We start from the raw sequence: 18,275 nt of genomic DNA, 5'->3' as shown, positions 1-18,275 counted from the left end.
GTGCCTCAAGGGTACTAGTTTCCATTGGACGTCAGCTGCAGGAAAGGCCTTTACGATCATCAAAGAGAAAATGACCAGTGCTCCTGTCTTAGCCCTTCCTGATTTTAGTGCAGTCTTTGAGGTTGAGTGTGATGCCTCCAAGGTGGGAATTGGTGCAGTCTTGAGTCTGAATCGTAGACCTGTAGCGTTCTTTAGTGAGAAGCTGACTCAAGCCAGGTGCCAGTATTCCACTTACGATGTTGAGTTTTATGTCGTGGTACAAGCCCTTCGTTATTGGAGACATTATCTTATTTATAAGGAATTTGTCTTGTACACGGACCATGAGAAATTGAAGTATCTGAATAGTCAAAAGAAGTTGAGTGCTCGTCATGCCAAGTGGGTCAGCTTCTTGCAAGAGTACACCTTCTCGATTCGCCATCAATCTGGTACTCTGAACAAGGTGGTTGACACTCTTAGTAGGAAGAACAACCTTCTGATGACTATGTCACTGCAGGTCATTGGGTTCGAGCAGTGCAAGGAGTTATACCCCACGGACCCTGATTTCTAGCAAGTCTGGGAGGGGTGCATCTCCTCATATCGCACCATCGACCACCGTTTTAGTATTCATAACAGTTACCTTTTTCGTGGGAACAAATTATGTGTGTCTGATTTCTCCCTTAGGCTTTAGTTGATTTTTGAATTACATGAGGAAGGGTTAGCAGGGCATTTCGGACATGATAAGACGTTTGCGCTGTTAGATGAACGATACTTTTGGCCCAAAATGCGCAAAGATGTTGTCAAATTCATTCAAGGTTGTCATGTGTGTCAAGGGTCATCGTCAGAATAGTGATCTGTATACTCTGTTACCCATTCCTGAACGACCGTGGGAGCACGTATCCATGGATTTTATCGTGGGCCTTCCCAGAATGCCACGTCGTTTTGATTTAATTTTAGTCGTTGTTAACCGATTCTCCAAAATGGCTATTTTTGTCCCGTGTAAGCGAACCACCGATGCCTCTTTAGTAACGTCCTATTATTTCAAGGACGTCGCCCGCTTCCATGGTCTACCCCACACAATCACTTCTGATCGTGACACGCGTATTATGAGTCACTTGTGGAAATCGTTATGGGCCTTATTAAAGACCAAGCTTCAGTTCAGTAGTGCGTACCACCCCCAGACCGATGGCCAAACTGAAGTTGTGAACCGCACCTTAGGAAACTTGTTACGGAGCCTAGTAGGGGAAAATGTCGAAACCTGGGATCTAGTCTTGCCTCAAGCCGAGTTTGCGTATGACAGTTCCATCAATAGGTCCACGGGCAAGTCTCCTTTTCAAGTGGTTTATGGTCGGTCGCCCACTCATGTCGTCGATCTAGCCCCAGTGTCCAGTCTCCCTGACCCAGCCCCAGACGCCTTTGATGCCGTTGAATACATGCGTGATATACATAGGGAAGTCCAGGCCAAACTCGTTGAGAGTTACGAAGCGTACAAAGACTTTGTTGACCAAGGTCGTCGCAACATTCAATTTCAAGTTGGTCAGTTTGTTTAGGTTTACCTGCGTCCTGAGCGTTTCCCCATGGGCACTTATAGTAAACTGAGCCCTAAGAAATATGGTCCATTCAAGGTCCTACGACGATTAGGTCTGAATACCTACCTCCTAGAACTGCCCAACGATTGGAACATTTCCTCGATTTTCAATGTGTCTGATCTATATGCTTACTGTGGGGACAAGTCGTCGGAGCCAACTTCTTCCCAACCAGGGGAGAATGATGCAGAGCAGGCGGTACCAGTACCATGTGACCCTGGCACGGCCAGGGAACCCGACCCACCATTTGGAATGGACGATCGGATCCAGCAACAGGATCCGACCACAGGTGAGTTGACTCGATGCAGGAAGATAACACACACTTACTCCAGAAAAGGAAAGACTCGGCTCGACACCGATCCAGTCCCGAATTGATTCAATTGAAGCCTTCTCGGGTCCAGGTCCGGGTCCGAGACCCGGATCCAGTGGTCATCTTTAAAGTCACTGTCTAGGGTTGCGTGAAGGACAATTTTTGAAGAATAACCACAGTTTTCTTTTCAGCAGTATTGCTTTGTTTTCCTGTCATTTTCTCCCTTTCCTATTACTGTTCGTTGTTTGCCTTTTCCTTCATTTTCATTTTTTTTATCAGCAACCTGTTCATTGACTTTGGCGTTGATATAAATAAATTCAAGCATCACCGTCTGGGTGAGCATTATTGCTTTAGTCTGTTCAGCACACGATTGTATACAGTCGTGCCTTCACAGCCTCCATCAAGGCCACGCGAGGGTTGGAGATCGCATCAGGTGGTCGTGTCCTCACTGCCATTAACAAACCCGCTGATTAGTTTTAATCAACATTTGGATCTTATGCATAGTAGCAAAAATTCATAAAAATCACTCTTAGACAGTTTAAACATAATATTGTTACTCAAATGAATTGGTAAGATACTAAACCACAGTTGGAATAGTCATATATAAGATTCCTAAGGTAGAGCCCATAAGTTAAACTATACTTCACATAAAGTTCACCTACTGGGCAGAGCAGCACAGGAATGAGAGCACACATTTAATCAATTGGATTTTGAGTTCACTTCACCAGAACCAGCTCCATGAGAGCCTAAGGTCAATGTTGTCAGTATCGGTGTGAATTGCATTGGATCGAGCGATATGCATTGTATCGGCAACTTTTCAATACACTATAGGGGACTAAATCGCCCCCCCTTCAGAAATTGGACGATTCGGGCCAAGGTGGTTTGATGATTCAATCGGTGCACTGAATCGCCCCTTTTTTTGTTGGATTCCTCCCTAACCCTCAAGGGCCTAAACAATGACCCCTTCAAGGTTTTATCTCTGTGGCTCCCAATCCCTCCTCCCCTTCACCTCCTCTACTGGAGCCACCTCCAGTAAACTCTCTCACTCTCTCCTTATTTTTTTATTGCTTATTTTACATGTCATAAACTGTCATTTTTGTATTTTCCTGAACTATTTTGTTTTTAAAATTTTATTCTGAAATTTTCTGATTTTTAAAGATTTTCTCTGAAATTTTAAAGTTTTTTTTATTGTTATAAATTATTTAATTAAAAATAATTTTTAAAATAAATAGATTCTGATCGATACGGTCCAATTGAGACTTTTTAAAAAAAAACAATACGGGTCCAATGTTAAAATATATATACTCATGTATATATATATACATATTCATATATATATATATATATAATTTGTATTGTAATAGTTTGCCCGACATGGGCATTTGAGTCTTTTCAATTATAGCTGTTTATTAAAAACAACTATATTTTCCTCTCCTTGGGCCCCAACAGTCATAAATATGACTGTTGGGAGCTCCACAACATCTCTATGAAGGGAGCTCCCAATGGCCTCCCTCATAGTTGTTGTATATAAATAGGAGAGTTGTTCCCCTTATATTTTCCAATGCTTTTTAAGCATATTATTAATAATATCCCATTCTTTTACTTGTTAGTGTTGCCCTTTGTTGGTTCTTTGTATTATCCAATAGTGGATTTTTGTTTATGCACTTTTGTGCTTGTATTGTGTCTTTGTAATTGTCCACTCTTGGACTTGTATGTACTTTTGCACTTTGTTCTTGTAATTCTGCATATTTCATTACATCAGATTCTCATACTGACAACATTGCCTAAGGTAGCATTCCCAAGTAGCAACCAGCCAGGAAATGAATAAGGAGCAGAAGCACCATTGTTGCTGACATGTTAATTGTACAAACTCTATGAAAATAAGTTTTTGTTGAAAAAGGAGAAACCATCAAAACACCATCCACAGATAAATCACAAAAAAACAAACTAGTTCAATTTATTTGTCTTGTTAGCAAAGTAACTACATGATGTAAAGCCACTAAAATTACATAAAAAAGACAAGATAGGAGGATCAATACAACTGCTCAAAATATCTTCATGAATGCACATAAAATAACTCTATGATTTTTAGTGATTTCCCCACTTTCCATTACAAATATAATTCATGCCACTGATCTTAATCTAAACACCAAAAATTACTAGTGTTAATTATTTTCATGCACATGTATCACAAGTTCACAACCCATTTTCATTACCAATAAAATGTATTCAATCAATGCTAATTCCAGTACCATAACAGATGCAAACAATCTTTAATAATCATCATATTAAGAGATAATCACAAGCTAGAGCCTGTGCATGCATGTGACCTCGCAAACACAGATACACATATACAGATGCATAGAACATAAGCATGCAATCACATGGGTTTCCACTTGCACATGTGCATGCACGAGTTCACACACGGATGCCAAAACATACAGCCAAAGATAAGGCCTCTGCAGCCCTCTCAACTTCTGAAAAAGCATTTTCAACATGGATCCTCTTCACACGGCCTTTCCACAAAGATTCTATATCAACAAAGAAGTCGTCTGGAATATAAGGGAAGGAGCTTATAGCTTGATCTCTTTCTCCCTCCAAAGAGATCATTTCATCTATTCTTCGGGATATCGATTTGCATTCATGTACCTAAAACACAAAAAACTGCACAGATTTAAAAATTATAACAAAGTGGATTTCCACACAGAGCAACAAAGACAAGTTGCACTAATTTATCTGATACTTATCCATAATACAGGTACAGCTAGAAGAATACACACCCACATGCACAAAAAAACAGTGAACCCAAATTCAAACTACAAATGGCATAAAAGATGCAAACCTTTTCCAACTTTAGAAAATCTTGCAATACAATTTATGCAGAAAAACCAGAAAGTTGAAGTTTGACCAGCAAGGCAAAGAGAATTAAGACAAGTATTGAAAAAAGATCCAGTACAGTTTCTCCACATCTGACCTAACAAAACCAACAAGAGAATTGAAAAGCAATTGCTTCAACTTGTAAGGGTCCTTTAACAAAATCTTATGGAGGATCTGCAGAGACACACATGGGTGTTAAAATATATGGATATCCTATATATATATATATATATATATATATATATATATATATATATATATATATATATATATATATATATGAATGTCTTTTGTAATGCCCACTAGAGGCAATTTAGTCTTTTTCTCTCTGAAAATAGACATGTCCACTAGGGACATTTTTGTCTTTCTTTTATTTTTCTTACTTTTTCTTTTTCCCATTTGATTAGGGGTAAGAGGGACTTCCCAATAGAGCTGTTGGGGAGCTCCCAACAGCTCCATGGGAGCCCCCCCTTGATCCCATAATGTGTATAAATAGGGGGTCTTTCTCCCCCTTATTCTTAAGGCTTCTAGGAGCATTTCAATACATTGTTTTTTATATTTTTAAGCTCTCTCGCTCTCACATTGTGTGTGTTTGGTGCCTAGCCTTTTATGGCTTATTGTATTTTGCCCATTAGTGGCTTCTTGTTTATGTGCATGTGCATTCATTGTTGTCACTTTGTGATGTTGCTCTTTGCACTAGTGTTTCATTTCAATGGGCTCATGGTCTAAAAATAACGTGTCATATGCCACATCTCAAAACAAACTTGTGGTTTTTGTGTGCTTGTATTTTGCACACTTCTTGTATTCTCTACTTTTCTTTCATAATGGAGACAAGGATGCAAAGATTGATCTCTCGTTCAAATTGAATGAGACTTATTATAAGATGTCGATGGCCACTATGGAGAACAACCTCAAAGGTAAAAAACTTTGAGGGTATGTATGTGGCATGGTTCCAAAACCTTAACTAAAGCTCATCAAGAATGAAGGAGATGAAGAAAAAGTCTTGAGTGGAGAAGAAAGGTTAAGGTCATTCAAGAGTATCAATCCAAAGTTGAAGATTGGAAAAGTGAGCATGCCAAAATATTAGCATGGTTCATGAATAATGTGGAGCTCAAAATTTGTGTTAATCTTACCGAATTCAAAAAGGCAAATGAAACATGGTTCTTCATGAAAGGTATGTATATTCAAAGAGACCTTGCTAGGCATTTCTTTTTGCAAAAAAAAGTGAGAGCTATCACGCAAAGAGATATGAGTATTAGAGATTACAATAGTAATTTATCCCCTTTATAGGATGAACTTGCTCTCCTTGAACCTCAATGTGAAGGAAGTGCTATTGTCGTGAGGCAAGAGTAAATGGAGGGAGAGATTTTTTCAATTTATTCATGGGCTTAGGCCCGAATTTGAACAACTACAAAGATCCCTACTTCATAGGGCTTCAACTCCTCTTAGTGAAATTATTGCCGATCAATGCCAAGAAGAAACTCGCTTGGCTCTAAAAAAGGATATTGATGAAGCGCACGTGGTTTCTAAACCGAGCAACAATATGGGGACATATAAACCTCCTCATTTTTAGAAAAATAATTATAACAACAATGGTAGTGAAAGAAAATTTGTGTGTCATCATTATAATGAAGTAGGACATCTTAGACTCGATTGTCCTAAGCTTAAGAGAAAAGTGGCTTTTGTTGGAGATATCTCATCAAATGAAGATAAAAAAAGGGATGAAGATATCAAGGACTTCATAGATCAACAATTTGTGAGAAACAACTCTTTCACACCTTCTACTTCCGGTATTGTGGTTTCATCAACTCCCGTCTTCTTGGATTCTTGATTCGAGTGCTTCCTTTCATATGACATCAAATGCATCTCTTTTATTTGAACCAGTGTTGTGAAAAGCGTTGAGGCGTAGCGAGTCGCTCCACCAAAAATCGAGGCGAGGCGTAAAGCGTAAGCCTCGAGGCGTAAAGCGTAAGCCTCAAAATTTAAAAACTAATTAAAAGTAAACCTTCTTTATTTTTTTTACATCTCAGGCCTGCACCTTGAGGCACAGAGGGTCGCGCCTTTTGCACCTCAAGGCGCATTTTTGATAACACTGATTTGAACCAAGCACTAGCTCTTTTAAATCTTGTCTCAACGGCTGATGATACATCCTTGGATATTAAAGGGATAGGAACTCTTGACGCAATTTTGAACAATGATAAAAAAAATTGTGTTCCGAAAATTAGAATTATTCTTAAACTTAACTTGAATCTTTTATCAGTTTCTCAAATATCCGATTTAGGTTGTAGTGTCTCTTTTTCATCTTCAAATTGTTATGTGCAAGATCTTCGATCTGGGAAGCGGATTGGGCAAGGCCACAGAAGAGGAGACCTATACTATATGGATTTTTTGTCATTACCATCTAAATCTTTTTGCAATCATGTTCAAACTAAGTATGCTGCCACTTGGCACAAAAGGCTTAGACATCCTAGTCTCTAAGATGTATCTCCTTCCTTTTTTTGAGAAATTTTGTAATGAAAAGGCATTTACATGCAATGATTATATGCTTGAAAAAATGCATTTTCTTCATTTTCAACATAGCAACTTCATTTCGAAAAGACCTTTTGAGCTAGTGCATTCAAACGTATGGGGACCGTAATGAGTCAAAGATGCACAAATAGAATGCCAAAAGAGCTTATACAAGCACAAGAATAGTGATCTCTAATTGACTGATTACAATCTCATAAAAGAGATAAGAAATATGAACTAAAATAGCAAAAAGGCACAAGAGCCTATTGGAATAAAAAGATCTTTATAAATATCACAAAAATGCTTCTAAGAGCATTAAGTTACAAGAGTAGAGTGAGGCTACATTGCGACAACAAGAGTGTCTTCAACCTAAGGATCACATTGGTTCTGCAGGGATTCGACCTACGAACTATCAATTCCATAGAGATTTAACCTAAGGATCACATTGGTTCCGCAGGGGTTCGACCTACGAACTATCAATTCCATAGGGGTTCAACCTAAGGATCACAATGGTTCCGCAGGGGTTCGACCTACGAACTATTGATTCTATAGGGGTTTAACCTAAGGATCACAATTTAAGGAGATTGGTTTAACTTGTGGATTGAATTTAGAAAAATGGAGACTCTAGACCATCATAGTTCCATGAACAAACAAAGCACGTCGATATGGATTGTCATAATGTTCGGGATGAATTTTTGTGTGGCACTATCCAACTGCCATACGTCACTTCAGAGTATCAGCTTGCAAATTTCTTTACCAAAGTTTTGTCATCCCCCCGTTCCTATTTTCTCCTAAGCAAACTCTCAATAATTTCACCGTTAGTTTGAGGGAGGATGTTAAAATATATGGATATCATATCTATATATGTGTATGCACATGCATATATATATTTCGTACACACACACACACACACACACACACACACACACACACACACACACATATATATATATATATATATATATATATATATATATATATATATATATATATATATATATATATTGTGAATGTCTTTTGTAATGCCCACTAGAGGCAATTTAGTCTTTTTCTCTCTATGTAAATAGACATGTCCACTAGGGACAATTTTTGTCTTTTATTTTTTTTTCTTTTTCTTTTTCCCATTTGATTAGGGGTAAGAGGATCTTCCCAATAGAGCTATTGGAACCCTTCCCAACGATCACATTTGCTCCAAAAAGCTCTATGGGAGCCCCCTTTAATACCATAATGTGTATAAATAGGGGGTCTTTCTCCTTATTCTTAAGGCTTCTAGGAGCATTTTCATATATTGTTCTTTATATTTTTAAGTTCTCTCTCACATTGTGTGTTTGGTGCCTAGCCCTTTGTGGCTTGTTGTATTTTGCCCATTAGTGGCTTCTTGTTTATGTGCTTGTGCATTCGTTGTTGTCACTTTGTGACATTGCTCTTTGCACTAGTGTTTCATTTCAATGGACTCATGGTCTAAAAATAATGTGTCATATGCCATGTCTCAAAACAAACTTGTGGTCAATCTCAGGATGTGACTATCAGGCTGTTCATTTTTGTCTTCGGGTCAAGGATATGCATATGAACATTTACATAGCATTTTGTACAACTATTTTATTACAATCTTTAAAACAAACCAAAATACAATTTTGAAACAATTACATCTTTCAATACATAAAACTAACAGACTAATGACTCAACCACAAGCTAGGACGCTTGACTTGTTGATATCCTTGTCGTAGTATCATGTGATCGTCATTCAAAAACTTTACTACTTCTATCAAAACTATCAATCTGAAAGAATAATAATCAACTAATGTGTTATAGTGCTCAGTCAGCAACTAATTACAACTAATATTAACTAAGTTTCTAAAGTTTTCAAAAAAGAGAGGTGAAAAAATATTTAAAAAAAAGATGACACTAAATCTTAAATCAGTTTGGCAAACTTCACTTGAACAACTAGCTTTTCAAATTGTGGTACGTATAAAGAACAATCAAACAGATTTTAAAATATTTTGTAAATCACTTAGCAAATTATGATCATGCACAGTTTATGCATATTAGAGTCACATTTTTATGCATGATCCATCGAAAAAAATGACATAAATACCCAGACTTATCAACGTTTTACAGGGCATTGATTAATGTGCAAAAAGAAGAAAAATCGCACAAAACATTTGAATTTTTTATTTCTTTTAATAGCCTTCTTTTGAAAATATTTTTTAGAAAAGGTAGTTTTAGGAATTTTATAAAAATAGGCAGTGTTTAGAAAATAATTAGTTTAACCTAATTTTGTTTTATAAATAGCATTACGGAGAAGAGGGCCACCGTCCTCCCATTTGGAAAAATGCCAGCCCCTTCTCTCCCTCTTCTCTTCTCTTTCTCTCTCTCTCTCTTTTCGTTCTATCACCGGTTCTTCCCCATCTCTTCCTCTCTTCCTCCTTGATTTCATCCTTCTTCGGATCCTTGCTATCGCCGGTGCTTCTTATCCCATCTTCGGAGTGCGCATACAACCACGGGAGCGACCGCCTCTTCTTCTTCTCAACCCCTCCATAGGAAGCGGCTGCGAGGTTTGCTTCTTCTCCCCTGCCTCTTTATTTAGTTTAGATTTATTGTATACAGTTTATTTTATTTTCAGCATTACGGTTTTATTTAGTATAATCTGATTTCACATCTTCGTTTTCTGCATGTTAGATTACGAATACGTGCATCATAAGAGTAGTTTTTCTTGCGATTTTTTTCGTAAATATAATAGTCTGTTTTTGGTTTAGGAATCGCAGATTAGATTTATAGCTCCAGGCCAATAACCAGACCTGCATGAAATACCATTGACGCAGGCTGGTTTGTTTGCACACTGGTAAAGATCAACGTCAATTTTTACTTCGAAAGAAAAAAAAACATCTGCAAACACGTTGAGTTGTGTGACTTGCAGATCACGTGACTATCAAAATCACGCTGTCAAAATAAAACTTTTCTTTTCGTTATGCTAGAATGTTTCAACTAATTGAGGACCCGAGCAGATCACGCACGTCTTCAGCATAAACACACTGGTTGTTTGAATCAGTTTAATGTGATTTGTTAATCACGAGTTTTTTTATCTGTTCCACGTAGTTTGTATCTAGATCCAGCAGGTTGCGTGAACCAGATTACACATTAGCCGATGGTGTGTTTCCAGGAATCAATGTCAATCACGCAATCCTGTGTGATTGACGCTGATCGATACTCAGGCCTGCGTTGTAAAAGTGTTCTGCGTATTCAACATACGTCGTTTTGTTAGTGTTAATTAGTTGGGTTGCTTGATGCTTTGTTTTTATAGTTCAAGTGTTTCTAGCGTCATAGTTAGTCAATTTGTTTCCATGTTTTCCATAGTTCATTAGTTTATTTATTGTTTCAGCATTAATTAATTAGAGTCAGTCTAATTATTTGTTTTAGATCAATTAGCTTAGATCAGATTTTGTTTACTGTTTTACGTCATTCATTAATTAGATTGTTTAACGTTTTTAGTCAGGTTGTTAAATTAATGTTTTAGAGTTAATTAGCTTAGTTTCACGCCTTTCCTTCATTACTTCATTTATTTAATACTTCAGCATTAGTTAATTAGAATTGTGCAAACTAGTTTTGGATTAATTAGTTTGATTAGATTTTCGTGTTTTATGTCTTTAACTAGTAGTTTTGATTTAATGGTTTTTCTTGATATTTAGGTAGTTAGATTTATTTCAAACTGTTTTGTAAGTAGAATCCTAGTTGGTTACGTTTAGTAGTTTGTTGGATTAAATTAGTTATTTAAGTTTAGATTGAGTCAGTTTGATTCTTGTTTATTTGCTTTATATAACTAACATTTGTTTCCTTAGAAATAGTCCATGTGGTTGTTTTGTGTTTTCTTTTGAGTTTTGCAGGAGAAGCTTTATTGTGCGAAAAGCCCTCCAAAAAGCCCTTCAGGGACGTGCCCCTTGAGAAAGGGACCCTTAAGCCTGACGGTTCAATTGTAGCATCCAAGTGAAGACAAGAGGCTAGAGTGCATGCGAAGAAGACCCTGTCAATTTTAATTTTCTTTGATTTTTATTTTTTTGGGCCAGAGGGCCATTTATTTTAAGATGGGTTGTAATAAGGTCTGTTTTTTTTAGCCCTCCGCAGAGGGTAGCACATTTCATTTATTTAATTATTTTATTCAAGGCAATAAAGATTGTATTTGTGTGAGGTACGAAAGTATTTAAACATGTTCCCTATGTTCGACCTGGACTTCACCACTAGTGTTAGCCGGAATTTGAAATTTGGTGCACGATTTACACAAACAATTTTCATTGAAAATACCTTTTAAAATAATTTCACAAAAAGTTGCATCAAATTTTTGGCACCGTTGTCGGGGAACGGCGATTTAAAAACTGAGTATCCACTTTATTGCCTTTTCGCGTTTATCTAGAATTGCTAGTTTTCTTTCGTACTTTATTTAGGATTGCTAGTTTAATTTCCTTTTGATATTTAGGACTGTGAGTTTGATTTTGTTAATTAATTAGGATTGTTAGAACCATGCTGAGTGCAAACCATAGAGCCTGTTTATTTTTATTGCACGGACTACCTATTAAGATACCCTCTTAGGTGACTTTGCATGTAGTTTGTTTTTGAACTCTATATCTGCATTGAGTGGTAGTTGTTTATTTCTTGCTCTAAGTTATTTTATTTTTGTCTGCTTTTGTGGTGTGGTTTGATCGTGATTACAAGCTAAGTTAGGTAAAAAACCAATCCTTAGGATGGTTGTTGCACCGGTCTCTACCAAAGGTACATGCAAGAGCGATGCTGGATTGACCCCGAGCTTGTTTTACCTATAGATGACCCCGAGTCCATCATTAGGAGAACCCACAGATCCAGCCCCATGGCTAAGGATCAACAGATTACTCGTTCATTTAGGGAGTATTTCATTCCTAATGAATATACTCCCGCCTCCTGCATCGTGAGACCTGACGTAGGAGCGACCCAATTTGAAATTAAGGTCACTGTCATACAGATGTTAGTCTCTTTTTATGGCCTTAGCAATAAGGACCCCTACCGTCATCTCGACGAGTTTTTAGAGATTTGCTTTACGGTGCGGATCAATAATTTTAAAGATGATGCGTTGAGGTTGACCTTGTTTTCGGTCTTCCTCAAGGACAAAGCCAAGCACTGGCTAAATTCTTTAGATATGGTTCGGATTGTCAACTGGGAGTAGATACAGAAAGAATTTCTAAAAAAGTATATTCCAATTGGTAAGACGAATCAATTTCGTAAGGCCATAACCAGTTTTTCACAAATTGAGAGAGAATAATTTCATGAGACTTGGGAAAGGATGAAAGATCTTCTTCGAAAGTGTCTCTACCACCAAATGCCCCGTTGGCAACTGGTGCAGTACTTTTATGATGCCCTGACTGAGAAAGACAGGCAAATGGTCGATTCTTCATGTGGGGGCACGTTCACGCTCAAGAGCGAGGATGAGGCATGGGCCTTATTCGAAATATTGAGTGAAAACTCTATACATTATGTCCTGTCTTCGAGATTTGATAGGACCATATCTGCTCCTAGTGGCCCTAAAAAGGGAGGGATTTTTGAAGTTGGGTCCAACCAAGAATTGCAAATCAAAGTGTACCAGTGACTAGAAAAGTGGATCAACTGCTAGCCAACCCAACTTCAATAAATCAAGTGAGTAAAGTGTGTGAGCTATGCGCTAGCCCTGCACACTATGTATCTGATTGTCCGGCAGCACCGCTCTATCCTGAGTTTGTTCAGGAGCAGGTGAATGCTGCCCAAAGTTTCGCCAAACTGGTGCATGATCCATATGCACCTACTATAACTCAGGATGGCGAAACCACCCCAATTTTGTGAAGAAATCCACACGACCCATCCTCCATTCATTCCTAGACACAGGTCAGACTGGGTAACTTTCCACAAAGTTACCCAAGATCTACATTCCCACAGGCCCCTTCCCAGTTTAGCCAGTCTCCTCCTCAAGAACCCATATCGAGTCAATCCTTTCAGGAGAAGCTCCTCGAGTCCTTTTCTGACATAAAGGTCAACCTCAACTCCCACACGCAGTCAATAGCCAAGCTAGAGACTCTGATGGGATAGTTGGCTGAGGCCTTGAGCAGGTGCCACGAAGGGAGCCTTCCTAGTCAGCCTCTCATCAACCAGAGGGGCAAGAAACCCATGCATTCTAGCCTGCACATGACTGACTCACACCACGAGCAGGTTCAGGCTATTACTACCCTTAAGAGGGAAGGAATTTCATGGCACCACGAATACGATTGAAGAATTTCAGAGGTAGAAGAGTGATCAGTCGGTCCTCGTAGAGTTACCCCAGGAAAGTGGGAGGGCTCCACCACCTGAACCTTCCAGATCATATATACCAAGAACCCCCTTTCCTGAAGCACTTGAGAAACCAAAATTTTTTGGCAAACAAGGGTCCAGAATGCAAAAGATACTTGAGATATTCAAGCATGTTCACATAAACCTCCCCCTGCTCAATGTCATCGTTCCCGCTTATGCAAAGTTTCTTAAAGAACTTTGCACACAAAAGAAAAAATCAAGATCTCTGTCTAAGAAGATCTTCCCGACTGAGCAGGTGAGCTCCGTGTTTCGGCAGCAAGCACCACCCAAACTTAAGAATCTAGGGGCACTGATCATCTCTTGTGTCATCGGGAACATTACTATTGATCGTGCACTACTCGACCTTGGGGCCAGTGTGAACATATTACCGGGTTCCCTTTATACATTTTTGAAATTAGGGATTTAAAACCGAGGACATGGCATTGGATAGAAATGATTGGAGGAAAAGGATTCATGTGGAAGACCCAAAATGAATTTCTTTTTTGGTTCATATCGCTGACCCCAATTGTTTTGGGATGAAGGCGTAGTTGTTGTTGTTGTTTGTTGTAGGGATTTAAAACCAACCACGACCATCTTACAGTTGGCAGACAGGTCTACCAAGCTTCCTCGAAGAATCTTAGAAGATGTGTTAGTCAAGGTCGAGGACTTTTATTTCCCTATTGATTTTTTCGTTCTAGATATGGAAGGCACTGATGTCACTCACCGGACCCTCATCATTCTCGATAAACCATTATTGGCCACTACCAACGTGTGTATTAATTGTCGTACTGGGGAGATGGATGTTTCTTTTGGCAATAAGCGATTGCGGATAAACATATTTGATATTGCCACGAGAACGGCGAAAAATGACAAATGCTGCCATGTGGAGGACACTCATCCTCAATGAAAGCAATCTGATCCATCACGGTTGGATAGTTGCATGAATGATATTTTGGTTCATGGCTCATTATCTAAGAAGCGTCCCCACCAGTGTCAAAAAGATTTTCAAATTTGCGTAGGGGATAATTGTAAAGTCCAAAAAAAAAAAATGATGATGACGTTGACACGTGTCAGACACGCGCTAGTCGCGTGTCGGACACGTGCCTCGGCTAGCCAGCTGGCTCGGATCCAAGCCCCAGTTGCCTCGAATCCAAGCCCCCCGGCTGCCCCGGATCCAAGCCCTCAGTTGGCTCGGATCCGAGCTCGAGTCGGACCCGGATCTGAGACTGGGCATGACTCAGATCCGTGCCCTCGCCCGGATCGGGCTTCTCGAAGAATCGAGAAGCCCGTGCCTTGAAAAAGGCACGGGTGCCTTGGGCGAGGGGCTAATGCCCTCGCCCATTCTCTCTCTCCTCTCTGTGTTCCCCACCGCCCTCCTCTCGCTTTTTGTGGCCGTGATTGTCGGCGAGCGACGTCGCGGACCACCTCTCGTATCCGCGGTTGCCGGTGAGCGACGCCGCCGACCTTCTCTTGCTGCCTGTAGCTGTGGCTGCCAGCGAGCGACGCCAACGACCACCTGTTTTTTCCTTGCTGTGTGGGTGCCAGCGACCCACCACCGTCCTTTTTTATTTCGGTCGACACCTCCGGCGTCTTCACGCCTTTGTCTCTCTGCATTCGCCGGCAACACCGAGTTCATCGTCGGTGGCCTCCCTGGTAAGACCCTCCTCTCCCTCTCGTCTACCGTGTTGACAGGGGAGCTTCGCCCCCCCTGTTTCCCTGTGTTTTTGGCAGGGGGCGGAGACCCCTGCCATTGCTGTTCGACAGGGGGTTTCGTCCCCCTGTCCCTCATTGTTCGGCAGGGGGCGGAGCCCCCTGCCACTGTTGTTTCGACAGGGGGCTCTGCCCCCTATCCCTTCTTTTCCGGCAGGGGGCGGAGCCCCTTGCCACTGTTGTTTTGACAGGGGGCTCCGCCCCCTGTCCCTTCTTTTTCGGCAGGGGGCGGAGCCCCTTGCCACTATTGTTTTGACAGGGGGCTCCGCCCCCTCTCCCTTGTTTTTCGGCAGGGGGTGGAGCCCCCTGCCACCGTTGTTTCGTCAGGGGGATCTGTCCCCCTGTCCCTCGTTGTCCGGTAGGGGGCGGAGCCCCCTGCCACTGTTGTTTCGACAGGGGGCTCCGCCCCTGTCCCTTGTTTTCCGGTAGGGGGCGGAGCCCCCTGTCGAAAGAACAGTGGCAGGGGGCTCCGCCCCCTACCAAACAACGAGGGACAGGGGGCTTCGTCCCCCTGTCCCTCGTTTTCCGGCAGGGGGTAGGAGCCCCCTGCCACTGTTGTTTCGAGAGGGGGCTCCCCCCCTGTCCCTTGTTTTCCAGCAGGGGGCGGAGCCCCCTGCCACTGTTGTTTCGACAGGGGGCTCCGTCCCCCTGTCCCTCATTTTTTTTTGGCAAGGAGCGGAGCTCCTGTCACCTGCTTTGTTGTTCGACAGGGACTGTTTTCCAATCCCTCTTTCGTAGCTACGTCTTTGCCTCATCTTTGTTCTTGCACGTTAACTCTTAACGCTTGCAGGTTGCACGACGGAGCGCACACGTGTCTCGTGGCCTGAGACCGTTCGTACATATGCCCGCATGCGTTTGGGAGACCGCAGCCCCCCAAGGTAGGGGAAAGTTGCGTGGAAGGACTTTTGAATGAACAAAACTAAAACTAAAGAAAAGATAAACAAACGAGAGAATAATTATATACGTATATACATAAGTTATATATCTATGTTCTTTTAATTCAAGGACGCGGTTTCACGATCCTTGTCCTGACACTTTACTTTCTGTCTTTCGATTCAAGGACGCGATTTCGCGATCCTTGTCCTGTTTACGTTTTTCTACTTTATTTTTGTTGCCTCGCGCTCTATGCGCCTTGGTCTTGTATTTGACCTGCTTGTTGTTTATACTCTTACTGCTTTACTTCTTGCCTGCATTATATAAATTGCGATCATGCTATTGTTCTATTTCGCAGGTATCTTTAGAGATTGCTGGCAGTTTTTGAGCTTGTTTTGAGTGCTTCCTTGGGGTCCGTGGCTATCAGCCTGGCCGCATCTCTTGGCAATAATATGTGATGCTACGATGAGTAGCACAAGATGGATAGGCTTTATGGTGTGCGAGAAAGCATAATTGTGGACATTGCATTAAATGATAATCATGCGCCTTCACAGGCAAGATGCTCGAGTGGGTCGAATCGATCAGAGCATGTAGAGCAAGGCGATGATGAAGAAAAACTCCTCATCGTGCTTGTTCGGGACGGTTCATCAAGAGAGAGGATGGGTGGTACAAAACCTCCGATGGACAGACCATTAATGGCTATTACGGGCAAAGGTCCGACCTCCCCAGTCATCGGAGTTAGGGGAAATGGCGTTACCATAAGTATCCTAGGTGGTAGTCGCCCGACACTTCTGCAGAAGTTGGATGCATCCTTGGGCCCTGTTTTGCCTTTGGGAACTTACTCTCTTGGCCACTGGTCGTTCCCTTAGGAGCGGACTCAGTCAGTCCTTCGGGGTATGATAAAAGACATAGCATAATGAACCCCCGAATGGATTTTGACTGTTTCTACGTTTTATACATTGTGCGTACCCACAATGATCAGATAATAATCAGAATACAATATGGCATGCTCACAGCTGTTCTTCGTCCTTGCGTTTGACTGTCTGTTTTACCTTGCCACTAGCTTGCTTGAGCTCATGATGATATACTGATTGGTTTTGCTTTTCACCTGTTTACTGCCTGTTGTATCAGTTTCTATCTGCTTAGATTTGAGCATGCTTTAGCTTAGTTGTTGTTCATTTTATTCTTTTCGCGCACCTACCAGTTTTAAGGACTGACCCCATTTTTATGTGTGTAGGTGATAGGTAAGCTCTCCTGACAGGCGACGGTGCAATGTTACATGATCCAAGCTTCACCTCTCTCGGCGTTCTGGCTGCTTCTCTTTTGGGGGTTTTTGTACTTAGGTTGATAAAGGTGGATGATTTCCCCCTGTTTTGTACAAACTAAACCTTTTTGTAAATAAAATCTTTTTTATCTTTTGTTAATTGCTTGGTTCAGTTAGGGAATGGATTTTATTGGGTTCCTTGCTAACGTGCTCAAAAGAATTGACTTCTGCGTGTAACTAAAAACAATTGGTATCCTAAAAAAATATTTGTTGCAAACTCTGACTTTCAAAGGAAAATATTATGTAAATCTTCGTTTTTCAAGTCTACTTTTGGGGCGTTACAACTTTTGGTATCAGAGCCAGAACGAGAAAGGTTGAGCTTCGATCATTAAGCGTTTCACCGCACTGTAAGTAGACCTTTGTTATCTTTTAATTTTTAAAGTTGATAAAACAATGTATTGTTTTTTTTTTCTTAATAAGTGTTGTTGTGTGATGGACCCGTGAGCTGGTCCTAGTGGCTGCCATGGTAGAGGTGCACGTAGAATGCGTGCACGTTCGGTTAGAGGTAGTGGCCTCTTTATAGGAAGAGGAGGACATAGGGGGTCCTGGGAAGATTGTTGTGCTAACCGCTCACCCCCACCGACCTTCACGGACGAGGTTGGTTGTCCGTTGTCGCCTGACTTTCAGATACCATTAGCAGCAACATGGTCTTCGGTTTATGTTCGGATGGGTGGGTGTATACCTACGCAAGTTCGAGTGAATCATCAGGCTACGTCAGAAGCATCCGAGAGCGATAATCCTATTGAGGTCCCGATAGTGTCTTCTGTGGGGATTTGGGGCACACTTTAGACTC

General features: G+C 40.9%; 1 protein-coding gene across 1 annotated transcript in view; it reads right to left on the bottom strand.

Moving 5' to 3' along the window:
- Positions 1-18,275, bottom strand: part of MSH1 (MUTL protein homolog 1) — a 221,771-nt gene that overhangs the window by 11,765 nt on the left and 191,731 nt on the right. The window contains exon 16 of the mRNA XM_089995822.1: positions 4,315-4,521. Within this exon, the coding sequence (XP_089851948.1) occupies positions 4,315-4,521 (207 nt within the window). The remainder of the gene's footprint in view (positions 1-4,314; positions 4,522-18,275) is intronic.

Source organism: Nuphar pumila, chromosome 2 (assembly GCF_984573655.1).
Source record: "Nuphar pumila chromosome 2, dmNupPumi1.hap1.1, whole genome shotgun sequence".
Taxonomy (NCBI): domain Eukaryota; kingdom Viridiplantae; phylum Streptophyta; class Magnoliopsida; order Nymphaeales; family Nymphaeaceae; genus Nuphar; species Nuphar pumila.
The sequence above is the reverse complement of the archived record's forward strand: the minus strand, read 5'-3'. Positions and strand labels throughout refer to the sequence as shown.